General features: G+C 42.9%; 1 protein-coding gene and 1 non-coding gene across 3 annotated transcripts; both read right to left on the reverse strand.

Moving 5' to 3' along the window:
* Nucleotides 1-1,500: 1,500 nt before the first annotated feature.
* On the reverse strand, nt 1,501-26,699 carry ZCCHC8 (zinc finger CCHC-type containing 8). 2 transcript variants are annotated; one of them, XM_030292495.1, is made up of 14 exons: nt 26,406-26,699; nt 24,886-24,928; nt 20,521-20,595; nt 18,588-18,693; nt 17,266-17,343; nt 13,885-13,988; nt 13,702-13,767; nt 13,059-13,119; nt 12,440-12,582; nt 11,983-12,125; nt 8,966-9,087; nt 6,770-6,856; nt 6,390-6,507; nt 1,501-3,326 (listed from the first exon to the last, which is right to left on the reverse strand). In XM_030292495.1, the coding sequence occupies exons 1-14, from the start codon at nt 26,602-26,604 to the stop codon at nt 2,542-2,544; spliced, it is 2,130 nt and encodes a 709-aa protein (XP_030148355.1). In that variant the 5' UTR covers nt 26,605-26,699; the 3' UTR covers nt 1,501-2,541. The 2 variants fall into 2 exon arrangements, with proteins under 2 accessions (XP_030148355.1, XP_030148357.1); XM_030292497.1 differs by lacking the exons at nt 13,702-13,767; nt 13,885-13,988; nt 18,588-18,693; ... (1 more) ...; nt 24,886-24,928; nt 26,406-26,699 and having other exon boundaries at nt 17,266-17,339.
* On the reverse strand, nt 19,726-19,860 carry LOC115498871. The gene has a single exon (XR_003963990.1). It is a non-coding gene; the product is annotated as a small nucleolar RNA SNORA9 (small nucleolar RNA).
* Nucleotides 26,700-26,800: the final 101 nt, after the last annotated feature.

Genomic DNA, 26,800 nt, shown 5'->3' on the forward strand with positions numbered 1-26,800 from the left:
TCTTCCTAAAATACACTTGGATGAGGTCACTCCTCACCAAAAGATCTTCACGCAGATCCTTTTCCCTTGTAAAACTCAGAGTCCACGGCAAAGCAATCAGGAGTTCTCCGCATCAGTGAGTCAACAACCCTTTCGAAAGTCTTTTCTACCATCCTACATTTCTTGAGTGTTCCTACTTACGTTACTCATGCTGTTTCCTGTACATTCAATGCTCATTTGGTCTATGGAAATCCTTCTACCTCCCCTTTAAGGCTTAGCTCAAAGTTTCTTCTCTTTCCAGAAGGCTGTCAGTACCTTTCAAATGGACACTTAAACCCACAGCCCCGTGTATGGAAGCCAGTCCTCCCTCGGTGCTTCTCCTGCTTCCCCAAATGGTCCTAGTACCTTGTCCTCTTCAGGCGGCCATGTAGTGAGTCTCGGGTCTAAGAGTCTCCACCTTCTGCGTGTGCAGGCTACCTGAGGCAGATTCTATCATTTTCTCATTTGAATGCCCCAAAGTACATAGAGCAACGTAAGTTGTGTCCTCAGTAAGTAACTGAACGAGTAGAAAAGGTAGAAGCCGGGGCGCCTGGGTGGCTCAGTTGGTTGAGCGGCCGACTTCGGCTCAGGTCACGATCTTGCGGTCCGTGAGTTCGAGCCCCGCGTCGGGCTCTGTGCTGACAGCTCGGAGCCTGGAGCCTGTTTCAGATTCTGTGTCTCCCTCTCTCTGACCCTCCCCCGTTCATGCTCTGTCTCTCTCTGTCTCAAAAATAAATAAACGTTAAACAACAACAACAACAACAACAAAAAGGTAGAAGCCAATTGTGGAGAAACCAGGGCTTTTACAGAGCTTTTGATAAGGAGGCAGCACATGGTTAAAGCGTGGACTCGAGGGTCAGAGCACCTAGGTGACCTACAGCTGTGGGTTGTAGGCATTTCCTCTAAAATGTCAAGTTAATCACACCTACCTAATATGGGGATTGTGAAAATGGGGTACCACCACCAAAACACCTTAACATGAGATCTGTGGCTCCTGCTAAGGAGAGAACGGCTAGGTATCTCTGGTGTTCCGGTGTGGTACTTATGGGGGCACTTAGCTACTTCTAGGATTCAGGGAAGACTCGGGTCCTTGGCTGAAGACCACTTCTATGCTGACAAGTCCCTGTAACCCTCAAGGCCACCGGTTTCCTCTTACATACTTAAGTGGTGATAATACATTTACTTGACAGAAAGAAAGATAACGTATATAAAAGCACTATGTAAACTTTCTTACGTATTTCAACACAGAGAAAGAAGCCAAAAAGGACTTAACATTTTGCTCAATTTCTAGCATGTTCTGTGAGGGTCTTGAAAATAAACTGTCCTTTTCATACGATTGTCTTTCCCTTTATTCTTTATAGAAGAGTAAATTTGGTTATTCAAGTCCTCAAAATGAAAAGGAAATCTGGAATGGTCCAGAATGGCTGTAGTTGGCTCCCTCTGCTGGCCTCAGAGCAAGATCACACTACCTGAGACTAAAAGTTCAAGATCAGCTGTATGTTTATTTTCAGGGATGCGACTGTAACAATGTGATGGCATTCCATTTAAATACAAAAAAAACATAATTCATCTCCATGTTATATGTCTGACAATTAAAAGCAATTTGTTTATGTCTATTTTTTATTTTTAAGCATTAATTATCTTAAGGTTCAAATTTAGAAAGTTATTTTTGTATAAAGGCTAGCTGCCCTCATTTTTTTTTTTTTTTCAAAATAAGTACTTTAAAAGATTTTGCTGTCTCTATAGTTAAGGCTGAAATAACACTGAAAACACTCAAACTTGCATTTTCCTAGATTTTCTTTGCTACCACTAATTTTTGCAACCACATAATTTACTTCCAAACTTACAACGTTGGGTACACTAACTGTGAATCACTTTTTTTGTATTCAAAGTCTTAGATTATGTATATGAAAGCTAATTTATTAAACCTTTGTACACAAAGATGAACGCACCTGTATAGCAAACTTATATGAAGAATGAAGTTACAAAAAAAGTAAAAGTGTTATTAAAATTGATGTGTGTAAATCACTTACAAAAATACCCCAAATGGGATAAAGCTGCTCATCCCTGATTTTTCTCATTTGGTTGTCAGAGTTGAAATATGCATTTAAAATGGTTAGAATTTTTTTCTTTTTAAAAAGTGATATATTAAACTTATATACAGGGTAATTAGCAAAATGTAGAAAGGGAAATCAATGTACAAAAGACAGATAAAAACCATCACCCCTGACAGACACTCACGACCCAAAAGTAGTATAAACCTTAACGAACTATCTCTAAACCAGCTCGGACTTACATCCCGTCCCCGCAAGTTTTTAGCAATAAGAATAAAATATAGTAAACCAGCAAGCCCGGTCTTTCTGTTCTTTAAAATAGGCCTGACTTAAGGCCACAATTAAGCCTTGGATAGATTTTTAAACATGGGAGGGACAAATAGGAAAACAATCTCATCTCCATTTGGTACTAATGAACAGAACACAAAGTTATAGATAATTAAATAGCTCGTGGCGCTATGTCAAGGAGTTATTCAGAAGCCTTTTTGTTTTTCTGCTGGTTTCGGGGCGAGTTCTTTAACAAGTTTCTTATCCTGAGGTACATTCCAGTGGATTCTGCCATATTCTCAAATTCAAATGGCGTTATTCCAGTTGCAAACTTGCTCATGTCAGGTACAGGACTATGAACTTTAGTGGCTGCTGAAGGACTGGAGTCCGAACGAAGGAGCTTCTGACTGCCTCCATTACTAATGTCACAGTTCGACACAACGTTGCCATTATCAAGAAGGGCATCATCTTTAGAGGCCATCTGAGTAGACTCTTCCTTTTCCTTCTGGCAAAGCAATGCCGGCTCAGAGTCTGGGCTCAGAGAATGTTCAACTTCCGACTTTTTTGTACAAGTGTCTGGTACCTCGGGCTCATCAGGCATCTGCTTTTCAGAGGGTTTTCCCTCTGGGACAGGGAGGTCTAGCTCATTTGGACAAGGCGAAGAGGCAACCGAATTCCCAGTTAAAGGTGTGTCCACGGGAATATCGGAATCACTGTTCACACTCTCGGCCTGCTCGAGGGCCGCCCATATCCGCCTCTGCTGCTCTTCAAGTTCTTCCAGAGTCAGTGAGTCCTCATCCATAGCTGCCGACGCTGTCCTGGTCTGGGGTGAGTCGCTGGGAGTCAGCGGCGGGGTGCCCTTGGGGAGCGGAGGGGTGAAGATGGGCGGCGGAGTCCCCTGGGGCAGAGGAGGGGGAGTGCCGGGGGGCAGCGGTGGCTGAAACTGGAAAGCTTCCCCGCTGGGAGAGCCTCGAGGGACCTCCGCATCTGAAAGAAAAAAGTTGTGATACTTCCAGCTGTCACAGCAGTTGGTGTCTGAACTCAGGTGTGCCCGGAGAGTCAATGGCCAGAGACCACGGCTGGAGAGGGGACGCCCTGGAGGCTCCATAACCACCAGCACCTGGAAAGAACGCCTGCAGGGAGCGCCACAGGCTCTTCCGGCACCAGGAGCTTGAAGGAAAGGGAAATCCACCCGTTGGCCCCATGCGGCGTTTCAGAGCGAGGGAACAGAGTCTGCACGGAGGCGTGCGAGTGGTCCCCAGGCTGTCTGCGGGAGCTGCAGAACGGGGTTCCTGGGAAAGTGTGGGGGGACAACGGCTGGAAACGCTGCTGGCGGGGCTGCTGAAGGAGACAAAACTGAGGAGACGGGGTGGGGTACACTCTGGCTTATTCCCCAGTTCTGCACCTCTGGTCCTGCCTGCCTGCCTCAACTGCGGGTTCGTGTAGCTCACGGGTCAATGGTCATCACCACCTATATGTCCCAGACGTAACAGATCCGACCTTTTCCTCGAATCCGGACTCCGCTCCTTCATGCTGTTCCCACTATGGTGCCACCAGTGGTATCTGGCTGAAGTCTCCCACACGGAACCTGCTAATCGCCAGAGAGGCCCTCGTCTCCCTCTGCACCCCGCCCCCAGTCCTCGGCTCCCTGGGGCCTACTCTCTCTGGCAGACCGTCGCAGCCAAGACATTATTTCAGGAAGCCTGGCATCGTCTGTGCTTTGGACTCCTCTTCCTTATATCCATTCTCCAAACTACTATCTTTGTGAAGCACGAGTCTGGGCCCATTAACCTTCCCACCTCATTAGAAACCTTCAGTGCTTTTCATCAGGACAAAGGCTGATCTGATCTCCTCTGTGCCTCACAAGGCCCTCTGTGACCACGAATTTGCCTCCTTGCACCACGTTATTTCTTCTGCCAGGCTGAAACCCCAGGCGTCACTCTGCTTTTGGACCAGTGCGCCATGATGTCTCACGCGTCTGCATCTGCATTTCCCACGGACTCAAATGTCCTAACCCTGCTCATCTCCATGGTAAATCCCTGAATTTATCCCTCCGGACGCAGCTCAAAGTCCTTCTTGATCGGGGTCTACGACCTCATCCAGCACAGCTGCTTGGTTTGTCCCCTCTGACACTAAAATACGTGTAACCAGCTCTGGGGCTCTGTATGGATCACCACAGGTCACCACATTTATATTAAAATGGGGTTTATACCTCTGCACGCCCTAGGTGGCGCAGTTTCCACACAGAGTGGCAACTAAGGGCGGCAGTTGTGTCTCATGAATCTTCCTATCCTCAGGGTCTAGTAGAGGTATCCAAAACAGCACAGGTTTTAAAAATTAGGCAAATTCAAAAAATATACTTAAAAAAAGTGTGGGGGGAGCCTGGGTGGCTCAATCAGTTAAGCATCCGACCCTTAGATTTCAGCTCAGGTCACGATCGCGTGATTCGTATTTGAGCACTGCTTCGGGCAAAATAAAAAAGTGAGAATGGACACTGATGTCAGGCTGTAGGTACTAAAAGCCTGGCGTGTGAACTCTGGCATCAAGAACTCCTATGGCTGAGGGGCGCCTGGGTGGCTCAGTCGGTTAAGCGGCCGACTTCGGCTCAGGTCATGATCTCGTGGTCCGTGAGTTCAAGCCCCGCGTCAGGCTCTGTGCTTACAACTTGGAGCCTGGAGCCTGTTTCAGATTCTGTGTCTCCCTCTCTCTGACCCTCCCCTGTTCATCCTCTGTCTCTCCCTGTCTCAAAAATAAATAAAACGTTAAAAAAAAAAAAAATTAAAAAAAAAAGAACTCCTATGGCTGAGACTAAGCAAAGTAAAAAGTTGGGGAAAATGGTTTGGGGGGCTTTAATTTTGGATTTTAAGGGGATTTAATCTGTGACCTTTAAATTTTCTCTGGGAATTTGAAAATAAGACAGGTGAATCCCTCACAATCAAATCAGGGCAATTTACATTAATAGATAGCATCTTATTATTAAGGTATCTACATTCATTTTATCTTCTTTCTCCTTTTTTTTAAAGTCTATTTATTTATTCTGAGAGAGGGAGAGAGCGAGCGAGCATGTGTGCAAGAGGGGCAGAGAAAGAGAGAGAGAGAAAATTCAGTGCAGAGCCCAATGTGGGTCTCCTGCACATGAACTATGAGGTCATGCCCTGAGCCAAAACCAGGAGTCGGACACTTAACAGACTGAGCCACCCAGGTGCCCCAACATTCATTGTATCTTAATGTTGTCATTTAATCTCACTTCAAAACATGTGCCAGCTATAAGGACCAAAGTGGCTGGGCATATTTTAGGATGGGAGGTAGAGCAAGGAATGAGTTTTCAGTCTGGGACTCAGAGCAGCTTTGGAATTTATCAAGTTAACATAAAGTTCTGATTCATTCCAGAGCTTTCTGGGGGCAACATCTAAACTACACCCCAGCAGTCCCAAAGGGAAGCCCAAAGGAAGCGTGGACAGTTCGGGGGGGGGGGGGGACTCAGAAAGGTGCGTGCATGACTGTCCTGACCCACTGCTGGCTGACATGCTGAGAAGGGCTGTCACAGTCCTGCATGGCCATCACTTCCATGGTTAAGCCCAGAGGATTAAGAGAATAAAAAGCCAGAGGAGTATCAGAGGGCAAGTCCTTTGTTCCACTGTGCATTTCCAGGAGGGCAGATTTTCCTCATGGTCCTTCTTCCCTGGGAAAGCCTGGCTCAGCTCTGCCCTTCCTCCTCTTGGGACAGAGCTGCCGAAGCGGGACACTCTCCACTGCCTGTCCCAGGGCCCTGCCCCCATCCGAGGGCCTGGTCCGGATCAGGACCACTGGGACTGGGCGGCAAGGATCGCCTGACTCAGGAACTCAGTTAACCGGCCGGCATGGCCCTCACACCAAGCTGTCTCCCACCTTACCTTTTATCAGTACAAGGGGGTGTCACTCTCATCTCCAAGGACAGAATCAAAGCATTTCATTAGTGCTCAAACCGGCCCAGCCTTCCTCCTGGAACTCAGGAGCGTGCACAATCCCTCTACCTTCTCAGTGAGATTGAGACCACAGGAGGAGACCCACCTGAGTCGAGCTCCATGTCCGCGGGGGAGGCTGCTGAGCTGCTCTCCTTCCTCTGCTTCTTTGGACTGCTTGGGCTGGACTGGGATGAAGACCTCTTGCTGCCAGACCTCATGCTCGGCTGATGGAGGGGCCAAGCCAAGCACAAGTTAATGGGCCAGAAGAAGGAGACTCCAGTCCTTCCCTTCCACCCCACAGAAAACCAATGTGGAGCAAAGCGTAGGTAAATGGTGAATGTAGCTGCCCTTTTCCTTTGGATGCATCAGAAGGCACAGAGTGCTTTCGAAGCAAAGCCAAAGAGCAAGAAGACGCTGATGAGTTACAAAAGTCCACCAACAAAAGGCAATCAATTTTTATCAACCTCACCCTGAGAAGCTATTTACCGCTTGGAAGTTAGAAGTCAGGTAATTGGCAAACACGTCCTTCTGCTGACACGCCTGCATCGGTATGGACCCAAACATCCTCCATTCCTAATGGTGAGAAGACAAGGAAAAAAAATAAGCCTGTATTTGGAAAACATCATACTTTGACATTCTGTAAAATGGAGGTCTCAAATTACATTTCCTTTTCTGGGGAATTAACGAAAAGGATGGTGCATTGAAGGAAAAACAAAACAAAACAAAAAACCCAGCCACCCAACCCTGCCGGCAACATGATCGGAAGTGAACACTAAAAGCTTACTTGACAAAATCACTTGGCCCCAAAAGGTTCCACCTACTACAAGCAGAAGCTGTACTCAGTGACGAGCGGACTCTCTTCTGGCCTCCCTCTCCCCATCCTTGCACGCACTGGCCCGGCTTACAGGGCCCCTCAAGGCTCACCTCTCCTACCACTTTCCAGCTTCTGTTCTTTCCCTTTCCAAACCCGGCACTCATCTTTAAGGTTCAACATCCCTTCCTTCTCTCTCATCTCTATGAGCACGTGCAATAGGGGTTCTCAAGAAGAATCATTTGGGGCTCCTGTCAAACCTCCAGATTCCAGGGTCAAGTCAGTTAAGTCTAAGGGTGGGACTCAAGAATGTGCATTTCCGGGGTGCCTGGGTGGCTCAGTTGGTTGAACGATCGGCTCTTGATTTCAGCTCAGGTCATGATCCCAGGGTTGTAGGATCGAGCCCCATGTTGGGCTCTGCACTGGGTGTGGAGCCTGCTTAAGATTCCCTCGCCCTCTCTCTATCCCTTTCCCTAGTCACACCCACTCTCTCTAAAATTAAAAAAAAAAAAAAAAAAAAGGGCAAGCCTGGGTGGCTCAGTTAGTTGAGCGTCCAACTTTGGCTGAGGTCATCTCATAGTTCACGGGTTCAAGTCCACGTCAGATTCCCTCTCTCTCTCTGCCCCTCTTCCCCCCCTCAAAAATAAACAAACTTAAAAAGGGATGCCTTGGTAGCTCAGTTGGTTAAATGTCTGACTCGTGATCTTGGTTCAGGTCATGATCTTGCAGCTTGTGAGTTTGAGCGCCATGTCAGGCTCAGTGATGCTGGTACAGTGCTGCTTGGGATTTTCTCTCTTGCTCTCTCTCTCAAAATAAACTTTAAAAATATAATAATAATAATAATAATAATAATAATAATAGAAAAATTAAAAAAAAAAAAAAAGGCATACTTCTACCGAGCACTCCCCAGAGGACTCTGAGGTCGGCTGGTACTAGGACCATTTCCAGAGGCACTGATGGTTTGTGCCATGCAGTTTAGCTCTTAATTAATTACACACTTGTCTTCATATCTGTTCACTAGACTCTAAGTTCGGACCTTTGGTTTCTTTGCTTCCCAGTTCCTACGAACACCTAAAAATGCATTTTTTTATGCAACCACCACACCAGGTGCCTAGGTGGCTCAGTCGGTTTATGCATCTGACTTTGGCTCAGGTCATGACCTCATGGTTCATGAGTTCGAGCCCTGTGTCAGGCTCTTCGCTGACAGTGGAAAGCCTGCTTGGGATTCTTGCTCTCCTTCCTCTGCCCCTCTCAGGCTTGGGCACGCACACAGGCGCGCTCTCGCTCTCTCTCTCTCATGATATAAATAAATAAACTTAAAATACAACCACACCATCACCACAACAGGTCATTGTTGAGTCTTGAAATAGAAGGTGAAAGTTGGAAAAGATTAAATAAATGCAGAAACCATTCTCATGTGGAATGAGAAATTTTACTTTGGAATGAAAAAAGCGGAAAAGGAATTATAGGATAGGAAAAGGAGTTATATTAACTTAGATTTATTAAAGGTATAAATTTACTTTCCAAGTAATTCCAAAGAACTTACAAACAATACTGCCTCAGAACCATCCCATGTTTTTAAAGCATAATTTTAGAACAGTTTTAGATTTACAGAATTTAATTATTTTAACTCCTTTTCGTAGGGCATAAATCAGAACAAAATTTTTTTGAATGAACACAAGGTATCACTTAAGATTCTAGACAACGTATAGGAAGTTACAAAGCTGAACAAGTAACACATTTACTTCTTCATGTCACAGTAACTGCTACATAAGCTAATGATTCTTTTTTTTTTTTTTATAAGCTAACAATTCTTAACAATCCTTACAATAATGTCATATCCCATAAGAATAAAAACACGGTATACTTACATCTGGAATTCCTCTGGGAGTAGATATATTAAAACCTGGATAGTTTACCAATTTCGAGAGATCGTAAGTGACACTTTTATTCTGTTGTGCTTCTCCAGTTTCTGTTTCCCCATCAGCACCATCTGTCAGAGACCATCAGAAGGTTAACATTGCTAGATGCCAATATAAATCCCTCCCCGGACCAAAAGTATACTAGGAAAGTACTTATATTCAAGGCAACAGAATTATTCTGAGAATAGTTATTCTGAGAATGGCTTCAATCACAATGTTCTGGAGCATTAGATTAGAAACTTTTAAACAATGTGGACAGAATACTTTGATAGTAAATGAATACTGAAAATCTTGGAAACCTGGGTTCTTCCATGGGTTTCTTAGAAGTCTAGTTTGTGCTGACCCAATGACCTGCCTGATGCTCTATTCCGATGTCTTCATTTAACAAACATTTATCTAAGTCTTATCATGTACCAGATTATGTTTTAAATGGCCTGTAAGTATTAACTCTGGTAATCTTCATCACAACCTTAAGAGGTATGTACTACTTTACAAAACCACTTTACAGATGAGAGAAGGATACTTGGGAAACACTTTATCATCTTGAAAACTACTAAGTAAATCATACGTTTATTTTGCCAGTCCTATGGTGTCTATATATGTAAGGTAATTAAACGGTTTATGAGAAGTTTCTCTTTATAGAAGTATTCTAGCTAATAAGCTAAGAAGTATTAAAAGAATGAGTATATAACCATTTTGCAACCCATCATTAGCAAGTATAGACAGGCAACGACCACCAGTGACTGATTCCATCACAATAAAGACAGGGACAGAGGAACGTGCTAAAATAACACACCATGGAGATGCATCAGCAAAATCTCGAAAACCCGAAAGGACAAAATGTGGCTTTGTTAAAAACAAGGGAGGGTATCTATAGATTAAAAGAGGCTTAGGATGGCTCAGCCAATTGAAATACATCCAAAAGACTTCAACCATCCACAACGTTTATCCAAAGAATCTCTAATCAAACAAACTAAAAAAGAGAGAGAACTTGAGAAAACAACAGAAATTCAAGCACCTACAGAAAACTTGAATGCCTGCATGACTTGGGGATATATTAAAAGGGCTGTCCTAAATACCTCTTTGGCACTAACTGAAAAGGAGCAGCTTGGTGAATTTTTAAAAATATTTTTAGGGGCGCCTGGGTGGCTCAGTCGGTTGAGCACCCGATTTCGGCTCAGGTCGATCTCACCATTCGTGAGTTTGAGCCCCGCATCAGGCTCTATGCTGACAGCTCAGGGCCTGGACCTACTTTGGATTCTGTGTCTCCCTCTCTCTTTGCCCCTCCCCTGCTCATGCTCTGACTCTCTCTCTCTCAAAAATAAATAAACATTAAAAAAAAAAAGTTAAAAAAATGTTAAAAAAATAAACTAAAAAATAAAAATATTTTTAAATATCTAGGTAATATAGAGAAACATTTTCATTTTTAAAAGATTTAGGGGATTAGAGATAAACTATAATCTCAAGGCCAATCCTCTTTCTTTCCCCGGGGGGAACCACTGTTGAGTCTGCTGTATGGGTGAAGACTTTTTTAAAAAGTATTTATTTAATATCTACCACATTGTGGGTACCATGCTATATGCCAGGGGATATACTGGTGAATAAAATATGAATGGTTTTAGCAATTACAAACCTGACTGTCTAGCTAGGAAAATAGAAGTAGAGAAATAGAACAGAGAAATAAATATATAGGGCATGAAAGAAACAGACAGCGTCCAGTGATAAAAGACTGGCAGGCCAATGAGAGATATACTTAAATAAGGTGGTCAGGAAAGGCTTCAATGAGTCTGAATCTAAAATCTAACTGGAGGGTGCCTCAGTCAGTTAAATGTCCAACTTCGGCTCAGGTCATGATCTCCCAGTTTGTGAGTTCGAGCCTCACATCAGGTTCTCTGCTGTCAGCCAGGAGCCGCTATGGATCCTCTGTCCCCCCTCTCTCTGCTACCTGCTAATGCTCTCTCTCTCTCTCTCAAAATAAACGTTTAAAAAAATACTTTTGGGGTGCCTGGATGACTCGGTTAAGCGTCTGACTTCGGCTCAGGTCATGATCTCACGGTTCGTGGGTTTGAGCCCTGCATCAAGGTCTGTGCTGACAGCTCAGAGCCTGGAGCCCGCTTCGGATTCCGTGTTTCCCTCTCTCTGCCCCTCCCCACTCACACTCTGACTCCCTCTTTCTCTCTCTCTCAAAAATAAAGAAACATTAAAAAAAAAACCAAAACACTTATAAATCAGTCCTCAGAAAAAACATAGAGCACTGTTTCATCCACGTGGGATTCTCTGAATGACACGATAGGTATGTTGGGCAGAAACTCAGCATTGCACAGAGAGTTTGCCATGTCAGCTCACAGATGCACTCTCCTCCTTAATTACCACAGGGATCCCACAGCCCAGATCTACCACGGTTTAGTCAGCCATTCTTCTTTAGAGCCTTAATGTTGCTTTCAATTTCTCACTATCATATTCAATGCTACAAAAACACATACACATATTTTCCTTGTGCACATGTGTGATTATTCCTCTATAGCAGATACCTAAGGGAGGGGTTCTAGATTACGAGAGGATTTTTGTATCCTGTATTTTAGGTCTCCTGGCATTCACTGATGAATAGATTTCTGTTACCACTTCTGAGCAAGGCAAGAGCTTATGAGGACCAGCTGGAGAGCTGATTCTTTGGCCTGCATAGTCAAGTATCTGGAGCAGGTCCAGATAACCAACCATCTGGTAATTCTTGAGGTTTTAGTTCCTTCCTTGTAAAACGAAGGAAACACCATTGTGATAGTTTTTAGTTCCCTCAGCACACACTGATCAAGCCAGCCATTCCTATCAGATATTACTGTAGCTCTCTCATTACATACACGTGCACGCACGCGCGCACACGCGCGCACACACACACTCTCTCTCTCTCTCTCTCTCTCTCTCTCTCACAATAACATTTGGGCCGACTTATCTAACTTCACATACTATACCTTTCCCATCATAGAGCGCAAGCCCGGAGCCCTCCAGCTCGGCTTCCTTGAGCCACCCCGGCGGGTACCCCAGCTGGCGCATTCGATATATAAAAGGCGGAAGGCTCTTGTCTGTCACGCCCAATGCATCCTGAAGTTCCTCGCTGTGTAAAAACAAAAGAGGAATAAAAAAATACCGTATTCTTGTTTGGATTAAAACACATACCGTCCCCGATGTGTTAAAACAACTCCGTGTCGTAGGTTCCACACAGTGACCCGGTGCTTAACAGATACACGGTTGGGATTGCAGCGAAAGTTTCTGAACGAACAGATGCGCATTATCCAGGCGCTGCTAGAGCAGACCTACACACCGACCACCGCCCTCCGGATCACACCGACCATCACCCTTTGGATACACAGAACATTCCAAATACTGATGAAGTCGAAATGACATTCTCCACTAAAATGACAGAGGTACCTAATGACTCCCGGCTTGAATCTTCCAAATCTCTCCTCCACCTCTTCCGCGTGGTATCGCTGCTGAAAATTCTGACTGTTTGTCTCACTGCAGGCATCCAGATATGCTTTTCTTTTTTCACTTATCCGAGCAGCATTCCGAGGCTGGAGCATAACGCAGTTGAGAAAAATGGTAACGAGCAGTTTAGAAGTGCTTCAGAAATTAAGTAAAACTAAACACTGTTTCAGGTCAAGCAAACAAACTATTCCAGTTTTAATGTGTAACAAGTATAAAAGACAGTGTAAATATTAGAAAAATACAGCAAGGAAGAGAAGCAGTCATTTTAATTTGTTATCACCTCACTATTATCTTAACCTAAAATCAAGTTTTTAGAATCAACTCTAAAAATTAACTCTCATATTTCATTCATCTCAAATACAGAATACTGTAACAAGTTATTAGTTTTAAAAATCCAATGTCTTAAAATTTAAGTACAAACTTGAAAAGCTTTCAAATTCAAGGACCGAAAGAAAGTTAGCGCAGCTAGCTTCTTCATCTCACACAATGCCAGAAATGTGCTGAAAACATTAGAAAGCTCTAATTCAAAGATTTTTTTTTTTTTTATAGGAGAAAAATTTACCATTGGGCAATCTTTCATTTGATGTTCTTCAGAACCACAATTGAAACAGTGAGGCTTTGGCCTATTTGGTCAAAAAACAAAGATTTGCATAATGTAAATTAGACATAAAAGCAAATCAATACAATTATGACAGCAAAGTGTAACAGAGAGAAAGAAAGCACGCAGATCACAGATTACAAACATCTGCAATAGTGAGTACGCTTTCACCTCCTGTACTCAGTGGTTTAAACAAACAGTACTTTTATCCGAGTCTTTTAACCAAGAACCCTTATGTTCCCAACTAATCTGTCACCTCTGGGTTTTGTCAGTGGTTAATAACAGAAGAACCGAGGCAAACAGATTGTATTTCCTTTAGGTGACTCAGGAAGGGGCAGATGGTTATAAGACAGCAACCAAACTGACAGCAACAATGACACTTTCCACCCACCCAAGCATATCAGGCGTGAACCAATGAATTCCAATAAACAGATGACTAATTTAAACATTTAATATGTCTACATATTAAAATTCTAGCTCAATCTATAACTTCTTTATAGTAAGCCAGCAATAAAGAATATTAATTTTTCAAGCTAAAAGAGTTTATGGTTTTGGTTAAAAAAGTTTTAAAAAGAAGAAGGAAACAAAAACAACTCCCCACACAAACCTTTTTGCCTTTACTTGTATTTCTTGCCCTTCTAGAGAAACAATGTGGCTGAAGACTTGCTGGTACCTTTAGTGAATTTTATTAAGGAACAGTTATCATAGTCTGCAAAATTTGGTCAATTTTTTTAAAAGGTGAACTTAATGGCAAGATGCATAAAAGATCTTCATTCACTATGTAGGATACTTAGGTATTTCCCATCCTTCGGTAAGCTGAGGGTTTTCATTTAGAAGCGGTTGCCCCAATTTATCAAGGCAAAAATTAGTAAAATACAGGACACTTCCTACAACCTGCAGAAAACAAGTCAAAAAATATTGCTATTTAAGCAGGAAAAAAAGACATTAAATAATGTAAGACTATGATTAATTGTTTTAACGCTTTAATTTTGGAGGAAATGATTAGAAGTCATACTCAACTCCCTAAAGGAGCCAGATTTGGAGGTGCAGGTAAAAAGCTCCATCTTTAAATGCCCCTGTGTCGCCGAGGTCACAGTTTCCCTCTCCAGGAGATGGTGACCATCAGCTGCACTCTCCTCAGACTTCAATCACCCGTCTCCTCGCTTCCCTTGGCAGCAAGACAATGCAGAAAAGTATTCACTATTTCCTTCCCCTCCCGCTCACTCTTTTCCTTCCTCTCCAATTCGGGGGGCGGGGAGGAATTCATACAGAAAAGTCGAGAAAATGCTACAGTGAACACCCAGGTATGTACTTACTCTCTTAGATCCAACAATTGTGGATACCTTACGTGCACACACACGTACACACACACACAGGTACACGCGCACACTTACTTTTTACTGAGCCACCGGGAGAAAGCAAGCCACCACCATCATCTTCGTCTAAGCCATTATTGTCTCTTGCCTGAGATTAATATGGTAACTTCCTAACGGGCTTCCAGCTTCTACACATAACCAGCGACAGACTACTTTCATGACACTTCATCCCTAAACACTTCAGGATGGGTCTTCTGAGCACAAGAACATTCTCCTACAAGCCACAATACCACTGTCACACCTAAGAAAGTTAATAAACTCTTAATATCATCTATATCCATTCTGTACTCAGTTTTCCCAACTGGTCCCAAAATGCCTTTTCTAGGCTTTATTTTTTTTCCAAGCAAGAACTTAAGGTTCACATGTTGCATTTAGATGGTGTTGATTTAATCTCTTTTCCTCTAAACCAGCCCCCCACTTTTTTTCTCAGATGGCCTGCCATTCTCTCTTGAACATCTCCAGAAAGGCTTCTGCCTCCTTCATGGTGCTAAGCTCCCCCATGGGCCCCATGCAGCCAAATTCAGTGGACGGCTCAGTCTTCACCTTAACCTGTCAGCAACGACGGACACAGGTCAGTCACTTCTTCTGGCTTCCGGGACACCATTCTCTCAGTGTTCTTCCTACCTTGCTGACCAATCCTTCTCATCTCTCCATCTTCTGTGAGACTCAGTCCAGTCCCCCTCTCTACCTGCACTCTTGAGGTGATTCGTCCAGGCCCATGGTATGAAGTACGAGTATATGGGACACCCCAAATATCCGGTTCTGCCTCAACTCCAATCTTGTAGATTCAAGTGCCAACTGACAGGTTTCCAGGACATGCAAACTCACCTATTTAAAACTGAACCAGATTCCCATTCCACTCCAAAGCTGCGCCTCCCACCAGTTTTTCCCATTACAGGAAAGGGAAGGACCTCATTCTAGCTGCTCAGACCAAAAACCTGCATCGTTTTGACGACTCCCTCGCTTTTGTGTTCTATGCATCCAATTCGTCAACACATTTGGTCAGTTCTACCTTCAAGGTAGATCCAGCTTCTAACCACTGCTCACGTCCAGCCCTGGTCTTCTAGACTGACCTGCCATCTTCTCTCAACTGAGATCAACAGAGTCACTTAGCCAGTTTCCAGCTTCCACATGTAACCAGCTACACACTGTTCTCCACAGAGAAGCCAGCTCTTTCAAAAATTCAAGTCGTATCATGTCACATTTCTACTTAAAATCCTCCAGGGACTTCTCACCTCAGAGTAACACCCAAAGCCCTTACTATTGCTTATGAGGCAATATAAAGATTTCGATCTGCTCCAGAATCAGAAGGCCTGGATTCACGCCCTGGCTTTGTCACTTACTAGCTAAGGGACCCAGGGCAAGTTACTTAGCTCTCCACATCTGTTTCCTCATCTGTAAAAAGAGAATACTAGTAGTACCTTCACGAGCATATCTGTAATGAGCTTCGAACAGTACCTGGTAAATAGTGAGCAACATGTCAGTGTGCCCTTCTGACCCAGGGCTTTCCACTCACTGTTCCTACTGCCTGGAGTCTGGAATACTCTTCACTGCATGATGGCTCACTCTCTCAATTTATTCTGTTATCAGCTCAGAGAGGCTGTCGCTATCTACTCACCATACAAACCAAATGCCCCACAGTTACCCTCTAAGTCCTTAGCCTCACCTATTTTCTTGCCCCACTAGAATGTAATTCAATGAGAGCAGAGACTTTGCCCTTTTTTTTCGTTGCTGTCTCTGGAACCCAGAAGGGTCCCTGACAAGGGAACATTCTATATTTGTTAGTATTTATTAAAGAAGTAAATTAATAATATACAATAGTCCCACTTTCCAGGCAGGTACCACTCTCTAGCCCAGAACCCTAGAGTTAGAAGGGACATGAAGAGTTACATAGTTCAAATTCTTTCTTTAAAGTGCCTTGATAGCATCTCAGTCTTTGACTTCTTCGGGTAATGTGGAATTTGCTTTTCTTAAACGAGTCTGACCACTTCGTATTCACATCTCTGACAGAAGTTTGCACTGAAGGCTGAGTTGCACTGTGCCTGCTTGTGGTCCATGCAGTCGCTGGTCCCGGTCCTCCCACCCGGCACCACACAGAGTGATCTAACATGACGCCTCGATCACATCTGCAGAGACACGCTATCCCCTGTCAATCTCTGCAGTAAGGCTGTGGGCCCTTCACAGTCCCAGCGGCCCCATGTCCTTAAGATTGTGGTAGGTCAATGGGGCACGTCACTCCCTACACATGAAAACTAGTCTGCCTCGAACAGAATCCAGGATTTCATCATCATCTTAAAAAAACCGAAGTTGCAAAATCACACCGCTACATTGCACTGACACAGTGGAATTCCGCACAGGTACCAAAAGGCCTAAGGGTAGGCTTATCCCTGTTATGCCTCTTCGATTTTTCACCCGCCATTTGAGTTTGTCAACATTTTTAATCTCCTATCTGCCATCTGTTACATTGCTTACTTATCCTTCCCCATCTGTACGTGCAACAAGCACGAGCTCCAGATCATCATCCGCGTTCATGAAACGCACGTGCAAAAAAAGTTCGTCAGGACAAAAATAAAGTCCTCCAACGTCTGTCTATCGTGTATCCAGTAATTATTAGAAAGTGAACCATATTATCTAGAGGCTGAAGCCTAAACTGTTGCTTGTAACAAATTTCATGAAAGGGTGGTGATCATCTGATGACACATGGCTATGCCACGTTATCATTTCAATGCCACCCAAATGACACAGGATAGAAAACATGTTTTTGCAGGATTCAAAACTAAAATGTCCAAACTTACACTAAAAGCTTCCTTGTTGTTTTTAATGGCACACGATTCTTCCACTTTATGGTCCTCTTCTAGCATAACACTAGATGGCTAACACAAAGAAAAACAGTTATAGAAGGTAACCAATTTTTAACGAGTTCAAATTTCAAATATTAGAAATTTAAACACACCCCTTTATTTTCTAATACATACCACTAAGGTATATAAAGTTCTGAATTCAACATTGTCACAATTACGGTAAGTTTGAAAGCTAGGGAGGTTTGTGAAATAAATTTCACAAGAGGGAGAATTTAAAAATTACAAAAGATACAAAAGACAGCGCCTTCTGAAACATTAGTGTAGACTATGACTTTTGTGTTACTGAATATTAATTCATGTATTAAATTGAATGAATTAAATATTTAAACTCTCAACGCTAAAAATGACAAAGTAGACGATCTTAAAACCAGATAACCAGAAAGACTAAAACATTTATGATTTTACATTAGTGGTCAATACTGATAGAACTCTCATAGACCTCCCTCCACTACAAAATTCTGAAGTGCTCCTTGAATCAAAACTCCTTGTATGGTTTTTATTGTTAAATGTATTTTGTTTCTTAAATCTTTAAAAATTGTATAAGAGATGTAAAAACTCAAGGTGATAAAAATTTAATTACTCAGAATTCTCTGTTCTCCCAATTCTCAGGATACACAGCTAACAACCCTTATTTGACAGAGTCTACTTACCATAACTTTTAATTAAAAAAAAAAAGCCCAGAAATCATAATTCTGATTTTTTAAAATATAAATTCATGCTCTGATATTCACGTAGTGAAATTTCTCAGATTTCTTTGGGCATGCTATTGATTTTTTCCAATAAGCAGAGGGGAAAATAGAATAGCAGGTAAACCTGTTGGTTTTAGAGAAAAATAATTCATCTTTTATAAACTCCAGAAATACAGATTTTTTTTTCTGCCTTAAAATTAATTTTCTGCCTCAAACCACATGTCCAAGTGAGGAAATGGGGGGGGGGGTAAAAGACTAATTTTGAGTGTAGCCAGGTCTAGGACTCCCCCGAGAAAAGGAGCCACAATACAAAGGAATCGCCTGTGGCTGTACTGGTCAGACCAATGAAGGAAGCCCAGTTGAAGGATGGGAGGTGAACAGTTCTAACAATCCCGTTTTTTCTTTTTTTAGTTGTACTTGAAATACAATGTTATATTAGTTTCAGGTGTAGGACACAGTGGTTGCACTTAGTCATTTTCATGAGGATACAAGAGGATCCCTGTGGCCTAATAGACGGCAGTGAAAAGCATAACCTGTTAATCTTAAAGTCTCTTAAGTTTGAAATACCTGGGGCAAAAGATTAAAGGAAGTCTTTTCCACATCATTTTTCTGCTGTTCCTCAAATCTTTTTACTAAATTTGACACAAATTCCTCTATTTCTTGATGGTATTGCCTGCATGAGAGGACACAACAGTCAGAATGCAGAGTAAAACACTGAATAGACTGAAATCTTATGCATTATTAGAAGATGTCAGGAGTAAATGCCGTTAACGTGATTTTCAGAGGTTTATCGAATCACTGATTCTGTAACAGTCAGGAACCTATTCCTCAGAAAAAGAAATATACATTGTTGCCGAGTTAACATAATGATTATGGGAACCTAAGGTAGTGCTAGGCATGTAACAGTGGCAAATATCTATGCTGAGAATAAATGGATTTTATTTATAAATGTTACATATTTAAAATTTGAATACATAATCTATATAAAGCATGGTTCAAAATCCAAAAGAAGTAAAGGGGTTACATAATGAAAAGCTTCCTTCCTGGTCTGTGCCCCAGCCACCTTCTCTGCAATGAAAAGACAGCCAGTACATTCTTCCTATCTTCCTCCCAGAGACTCCCTATCCACACAGAAGGAAATACTATATAAATGTTAAACTGGGAAAAAAACAAAAAAAAAAACAAAACACCAAAATGCAATGGAAACACAAAATGAAGCAGGGAAACTACTGAGGTCTACTTTCTCCAGCTTCCCAGGTCAAGAACCGCTTTCATCAACTATTTGTTAACGCTCGGTTCAGGAGGGGCCCACGGAACCCAGCTTGGCCGCAGTGGGGCAGCCATCTTGCTCTTCACCAGAATTGATCTTTCAGGTCTCTTTAGCTCTGACACTCCAAGATCTCTGCAGGCAAAATGGCAGATACATGGTACAGAAATGAGACTGCCATGAGCTAGAGTGGACGCGGATTCAAATCCAATGATGATGACAGTGCTCACGCCCAGCTGTGCCCAGCACCTTGCTACTGCCACCCTCACCATCCAGCGTCCCCACACTGACAGCGGCAGGTTCCACCTAGGCAGAGATAGGTAGGTGATGGGCCTGCCACACAGCTAACACTCTAACTAACATATGCTGTTACCTTCTTTACCTTGCCTAGTATGCAAGATAACGATTATGCTTCAGTGACTCAGGAGAGGGGCAAGCAACTGTCTGAAATGTCTATGACCACGCTCTGCGGAAGGGACAGGACAAAATCTCAAAACATTTCAGAACGTTCTAGCAAGCACTGGAGGAATACACTGAGTCACCCTAGACCCAAGCATGCTGGAAGGTTTGCAAAGGTCTAATTCTCTTTCACACATTCACACAAACACAAAATTATGTGGGTAAGCTTTGAAGACAACCAACAGGGTAAACCCAGTTATCTGATTCTGGGGGAGAAACGACTAACATTACTTATTGCTGTGGTACCAGTTGTTATTTTTATTAGAGGCTATTGGGCTCTTATAGGTACTCACTTAACTACCTAAGAAGTGGTTACTATTAGCATCTGTTTTCCAGTGAGGAAACTGATATGCAGACAGGTTGTGACCTGCCCAGGTTCACATAGGTACAAAGTTAGGGCCCAGATTCAAATTCATGTTTATAGACTCTAATGTCCTTGCTCTTACAGTGCCTGGGTGGTTCAGTTGGTTGAGGTCATGGTCTCCTGGTTCATGAGGTCGAACCTCACATGGGGTGAGCTCGAGCCCTGCTTAGGCTCCACTCTGATGGGGCAGAACCTGAGAGGGATTCTTTCTCTCTGCCCCTCATTCACTTGTGCCCTCTCTCTCTCTCTCAAAAAAACAAAACCAGAAAACAAAAAAGCCCCACGATTCCCTAAATTTTAAGTAAAAGAATAAAAATGGAATAAGTGCAAATAAATACAGCATAGTAACGGAAGATGTTGTTTCATTAACACATTAACTCATTATATGTAGAAAGGGGAAAATTACTTACTTTGAAATAACATTGTTCATAAAGAGAATCTGTAATAAAGGTCCATCTAACTTAGTATCGTTCACCAATATTCCACTAAAACAGAAATTAAAACAGTCTTAGAAGGTATTAGAGTAAAACGCGTACATGTATATATGAACACATAACTTTTGTAATTCTTAAGTACCAAAGATTATAGAATATTTTACAAATAAGATCAAGAACCACCAAGAACTCTTGTTTTCTCAAGAAAAATCCAAGTGTTCATCAAATTTTACCTAGTTTAATGGTTTTACACAGAGATATCCCTTACATATTTTTAAAAATATTTCACAAAAATGGAGTGCATGGGTGGCTCAGTCAGTTGAGCATCCGACTCTTGATTTCAGCTCAGGTCATGATCCCAGGATTGTGGGATTGAGCCCCACATGGGGCTCTGTGCCGAGCGTGGAGCCTGCTTGAGATTTTCTCTTTGCCCCTCCCTTGCTCCTGCTCTCTCTCGCTCCAAAAAAAAAATAAATCTTTAAAAAAAGTTTTTTAAATATTTCACAAAAAATTTAAAACTACGCTTAATCTTCCAGTTTTCAACCAAAACATTTCTTTATCTAATGGATCATTTCTTTACAAGCCGGGGGAAGGGAGGGTCGGAATAAACCAGCAGGTTACAAGAATATATTTCTAAAAAATCAGAGTGACTTTAGCTTAGTAATATACAAGGAAATACTTCAGCCTCTTCAAGGGCAGAGCACATTCCATTATTCCAAATCCCAGATGCTAAAGCAGAAATGTAAAAAGTATATTGTTCTTGTTCCTGGATTTGATTTTCAATTACTGCAAAAAAAGAGAGAGAGAGAGAGAGAGAGAGAGAGAGAGAGAAAGAGAGAGAGAGAGAGGGAGGATGTGGCTCTGGCTGTAAAATCTGCACAATATCCAATGTCCCAGTGGTAATCTGCACCAGCTGACTCTCAGATTCCTCCTCTGCCCACCTGCCTCCTATTCCTTTACCTGCGCAGCATGTGAAATAAATCAGTCTATGTTTGGAATTGCTCAGATCAAGAAACAAAAGTAAAATATGAAGAAGTTCAGAAGTTTGCTTGAATTTGCACGAATTTCTCTTTTTAAGAATACATGATGGTTTTTTTTTTTTTTTTTAATTTTTTCAACGTTTATTTATTTTTGGGACAGAGAGAGACAGAGCATGAACGGGGGAGGGGCAGAGAGAGAGGGAGACACAGAATCGGAAACAGGCTCCAGGCTCTGAGCCATCAGCCCAGAGCCTGACGCGGGGCTCGAACTCACGGACCGCGAGACCGTGACCTGGCTGAAGTCGGACACTTAACCAACTGCGCCACCCAGGCGCCCCTACATGATGGTTTTTAAAAACCACACACAATTGCATAACTCCTTGACTGGAGTCCAAGCACAATCAGCTATAAAGACATTCAGTTGGGGAAATATGAATATGGACTGAGCTGGGAATGTTATTAAGAAAATCATACCAGTTGCTGTGATAGTTGTGTTGTGATTATGCATGAAAAAGTCTTGTTTCTAAAAAGTTACATGTTGAAATATTTAGAGTACAATGTATATATGTGATGAGAAGGAAATATGGCAAAATATTAACTGTTAAATCTAAGTGATGAAAACGTGAGTGTTAATTGCACTGTTCCTTTTCCATACATTTGAAATTTTTCATAATATAAAGCAAAAAATAATATTTACCGGACAAAAAGGAAACTTCTGATCATGACAGTTCCAAAAATAAGGATTAAACCAAGAGATTTGGGGTACAAAATTTATCTAAATAATTTTATTTCTTTTTGTTTCTAAGTTTTCTGTAGCATGCTTTATCAGTATGACATCACGAAGACCACAAATTCTAAAAGAAAAATTTTAATTTATTCCTTTTTTAGGATACTAATGCTTGCCTCGTGTATTGGCAAAGCCTATGATGTTATAATCATTTAAGCTCAGGTGATTATAGCCCTTTTGTAAATAAATATTTGTTTAAATTATCAACTCTAAAGTGTGCTTACCTACCTTTGAATATTAAAAACAAATGGGGCACCTGGGTGGCTCAGTTGGTTGTGTCCGACTTCAGCTCAGGTCATGATCTCACAGTTCCTGAGTTCAAGCCCCACACTGGGGCTGGGTTTTCTGCAGCCAGCAGAGAGCCAGCCCGCTTCAGATCCTCCGTCCCTTTCTCTCTCTGCCCCTCCCTCGCTCACTCACACCCTCTCTCAAAAATGAATAAACATTAGGGGCGCCTGGGTGGTTTAGTCTATTAAATGCCCAGGGGCGCCTGGGTGGCGCAGTCGGTTAAGCGGCCGACTTCAGCCAGGTCACGATCTCGCGGTCCGTGAGTTCGAGCCCCACGTCAGGCTCTGGGCTGATGGCTCGGAGCCTGGAGCCTGTTTCCGATTCTGTGTCTCCCTCTCTCTCTGCCCCTCCCCCGTTCATGCTCTGTCTCTCTCTGTCCCAAAAATAAATAAACGTTGAAAAAAAAAAAATAAATAAATGCCCAACTTCAGCTCAGGTCATGATCTCCTGGTCTGTGAGTTTGAGCCCCACATGGGGCTCTGTGCTGACAGCTCAAAGCCTGGAGCCTGCTTCAGATTCTGTGTCTCCCTCGTTCTCTGCCCCTCCCCTGCTCACACTCTGTCTCTCACAATCAAAAATGAATATTTAGAAAAAATTTTTAAATAAACATTAAAAAATATTTAAAAAATTATGATTTTCAGGCACCTGGGTGGCTCAAACATCTGACTCTTGATGCCAACTGTCATGATCTCACAGTTTGTGAGTTCGAGCCCTTCATCGGGCTCTGCGCTGACAGCACGGAGCCTGCTTGGAATTCTCTTTCTCCTCTCTCTGTCCCTACCCCACATGTGCTCTCTCTCTCTCAAAATAAAATTTTTTTTTTAATTATGATTTTCGAGGAATCCCAGTGATATTCAACACATTTAATATCAAAGCAACAGCGAGTTTAGATCCACAAAGTGTGCTCACATAGAGGAAGGAAGGTAGGGCATGGGGAGCTTTCCAAAATACATCTGAATTCTGAAATTTTTTTTTTTAATTTTTTTTTTAACATTTATTTATTTTTGAGACAGAGAGAGACAGAGCATGAACGGGGGGGGGGGGGGGGCAGAGAGAGAGGGAGACACAGAATCCAAAGCAGGCTCCAGGCTCTGAGCCATCAGCCCAGAGCCTGACGCGGGGCTCGAACTCACGGATCGCGAGATCGTGACCTGGCTGAAGTCGGACGCTCAACCGACTGAGCCACCCAGGTGCCCCTGAATTCTGAAATTTTAAACCTTTAGTCACCAATGTAGCCGGTTACTTCAGCTGGTACCAGAAACAAAAAAGTGCATGTACCACTGCATCAAGGCACCCCAAATTGTGAAGCTTGACAACATGATTCCCCATGATAAATATGTACTTAGACAAATATTTTAGATTTACTGCCCTGTTAAATTTTTTTAAGACACACCAGCATTTAATCTTCTGTTAAAGTCAGAGGTCTGAATGCAAACCTACTCATTGTACTTTCTTCAACAGCACATTTATTTCTCTTTCTAAAATGAAATCGTGCATCATTCCTATTTATGAATATACTTTAACTGCATAAGTAAATCTTCAGCTGGAGCAATACTGTAATCTTAACTGACGTCCCAGAAACGTTTGTGGAGTAAGAACGGCTAGCTCGGCAAACCGGCTTGTTTGAAACATTAAGTCAAAATTTTTTGGATGTGCTTCAGAAATATTTTTACCCATTAAATCAGCTTAAAAGTTATTCAGGTGAGCGCCTGGGTGGCTCAGTCGTTAAGCATCTGACTTCGGCTCAGGGCACGATCTCACAGTTCATGAGTTCGAGTTCCATACTGGGTGAGCTCGAGGCCCGCTTCGGTTGAACATGAGCACCAGCTTGGGGTGAGCTCGAGCCCCACTGCGGGTAAAACATGAGTCCCACTTCTCTCTCTCTGCCCCTCGATCACTTGCGCCTACTGTCTTTCTTTCTCTCTCTCTCTCTCCAAAAAAAAAAAAAAAAAAAAAAAAGAAAGAAAAAAAATCCAAATCTTAAAAAAAAAAAAAGTTATTCAGGTACATGACTCAGTATTTGTATATGTTGTGAAATGACCACCGCAATAAATCCAGTTAACATCCCCCCAAAATAACAAATTAGTTAAAAATTCAATGGAGTTGTGAGATTTCAAATTTTATCCCCAGAAATTAAAAATAAAGCATCATTACTGATTTCTTCGGAGTATACTAAAAAGTAATACAAAAATCCTAAATACTCCTTTTACAAAGAAATTATAGCTAAATATTAACAACAGGATAAAAAATAAAAGACAACAATAGTGTAATTGCAAAATCTCATACCTCGGTCGAGTCAGAATGTTCAATTTTCTTTTAAGTTCTTGATGTTATTACTCGTTAAGGAATACAAGCCCTCATCAAACAACATCATAAATAACATAAAATTTAACTACTCACTCTCACTTTTGGCGTCAGAATGTTAATATCAAAAGACCTGCAAATATCTCGAGAATGACACACTTAACCCAGCTCCTGTTCAGTTGCAGGGATAGGCATTTAAACCTAAACATTAAAATAGTTTTTTCATCTCTTCCAACATGGATATTTAAGACAAGGTCATATAGTTCAAAAGCGACTGACAGACCTAACAGACCGAACCAAAAATGTTATTCAAACAACCATACCCTATCAGAAGTTAAACAGCAATTCACTTAAGAAAGAGCAGCAAGATAAGCGACAGAGTAAGTACAGTAAAACAAACTGCTAAGGAAGGAAAACTCTAGGATGGAAACTATGGATGTTCACAGTACAGTCCTTTCAACTTCTCTGTATTTCGAAGTTTTACATATAAAAACGTAGAGGGAAAAAGCATCACGAAACAAAAAAATCAGACTTCAAAACCCTTCAAAAGAAGGGGGCGCCTGGGTGGCTCAGTTGTTTAAGTGACCGACTTAGCTCAGGTCGTGATCTCACAGTTCGTGAGTTCCAGCCCCGCAGGGGGCTCTGTGCTGACAGCTCAGAGCCTGGAGCCTGTTTTGGATTTTGTGTCTCCCTCCCTCTCTGCCCCTCACCCGCTCACACTCTCTCAAAAATAAACAAACATTAAAAAAAAAAAAAAAAAAAACTTCAAAAATGATTTACCAACCGCTTTCAGGGTTTCATTTGAACTGAAATCATCGGCATATAATTAAAAAAAAAAAACCCACCTGTAAGAATATAAATAAACATACTGGCAAATCTTGCCAGAAAAGCTGTAATCATGTAACGAAGCCAAACGGAAACTTGGCGCGTTTTTCCCAAACCTTTGCGACGGCACCTTCACCACGGAAAAGTCGAAGAACTTTAAAATGAATCCCCAATCTTAATCAGGCAATTAACCATGTCTCTGTGCATGCCTCAAATCCTTGAACCCCCAACTCTACATCCTAGGACCACTAGCTCCTGCCCCGCCCTTAAAAAACAGACCTACGCTAAGGGGCTGAGTATCCGGTTACCTCCTAATACACAACTACAGCATGACTGCATGAACTTAAGCTTGGCCGCAAAAAATAAAATCGGATAACGACTTTAGAGAAGAGGAGAGAAGCGGTAACCAGTCTGTAATGTAGCAGTCTGAAAAAAAGCCCTAAAAACCAGCTCCAGCTTGGGGGACGGGAAGAGCGAGTGTAGTCCAGGACACCGAACCCAGAAGAGGAGAGGCTGGCGCCGAGGCCCCCGGTGCTGCTTACGCAAGCGAACCCTCTACTCTCAGCCCTCGGGGAGATTATTCGGAATTCTGGCCCCCCTGGAATTTCCGCCCGCGCCTTCCAGGGCTCGCCGCCCACCGCACGCCGGTGACCGGGCCCAGCGAGCGGGAAGGATATTCTCGGCGCGGAGCTGCTCGATGGTTTCCTCGCACTGCCGAAGCCGCTCCCGCAGCTCCGCGTCTCCGACCCCATTCTCGTCCTCCTCGTCGCCGTCGTCATCCTTGAAGCGGGTGTGAACGGGCTTCGGAATGGATTCCTCTGGGTGGTCAAACGCCTCGAACAGCTCTAGGTCGCCAAAATCCACCTCCGCCGCCATCTTGGGCTGTGGGAAAGATTCGAGAAGAGGCGGAGCCGGCCGCCGGGCCGGGGGCGAAGGTTGTAGGGCGGCACCGCTCGCTAGGGCTCCGGGCCGCGCTTAGCCACCCGGTAGGGTTTTCTCCAAACACAGGCCGCGAAGCTGCACAAAGGGCGGGCCAGCCCCGAGAGACTACAACTCCCAGAGTACAGTGGCG

The sequence above is a fragment of the Lynx canadensis genome, chromosome D3, assembly GCF_007474595.2.
Source record: "Lynx canadensis isolate LIC74 chromosome D3, mLynCan4.pri.v2, whole genome shotgun sequence".
Classification (NCBI taxonomy): Eukaryota; Metazoa; Chordata; class Mammalia; order Carnivora; family Felidae; genus Lynx; species Lynx canadensis.

Coding starts and splice junctions, on each gene's coding strand:
- ZCCHC8 (XM_030292495.1), bottom strand. CDS start 26,604: ATGGCGGCGGAGGTGGATTTTGGCGACCTAGAGCTGTTCGAGGCGTTT. Junction 18,694..20,520: donor ATGAACAATGTTATTTCAAA/GTAAGTAATTTT, acceptor CCTCTCATGCAG/GCAATACCATCAAGAAATAG. Junction 12,126..12,439: donor TTCAAGCCGGGAGTCATTAG/GTACCTCTGTCA, acceptor GTTTTTACACAG/CGAGGAACTTCAGGATGCAT.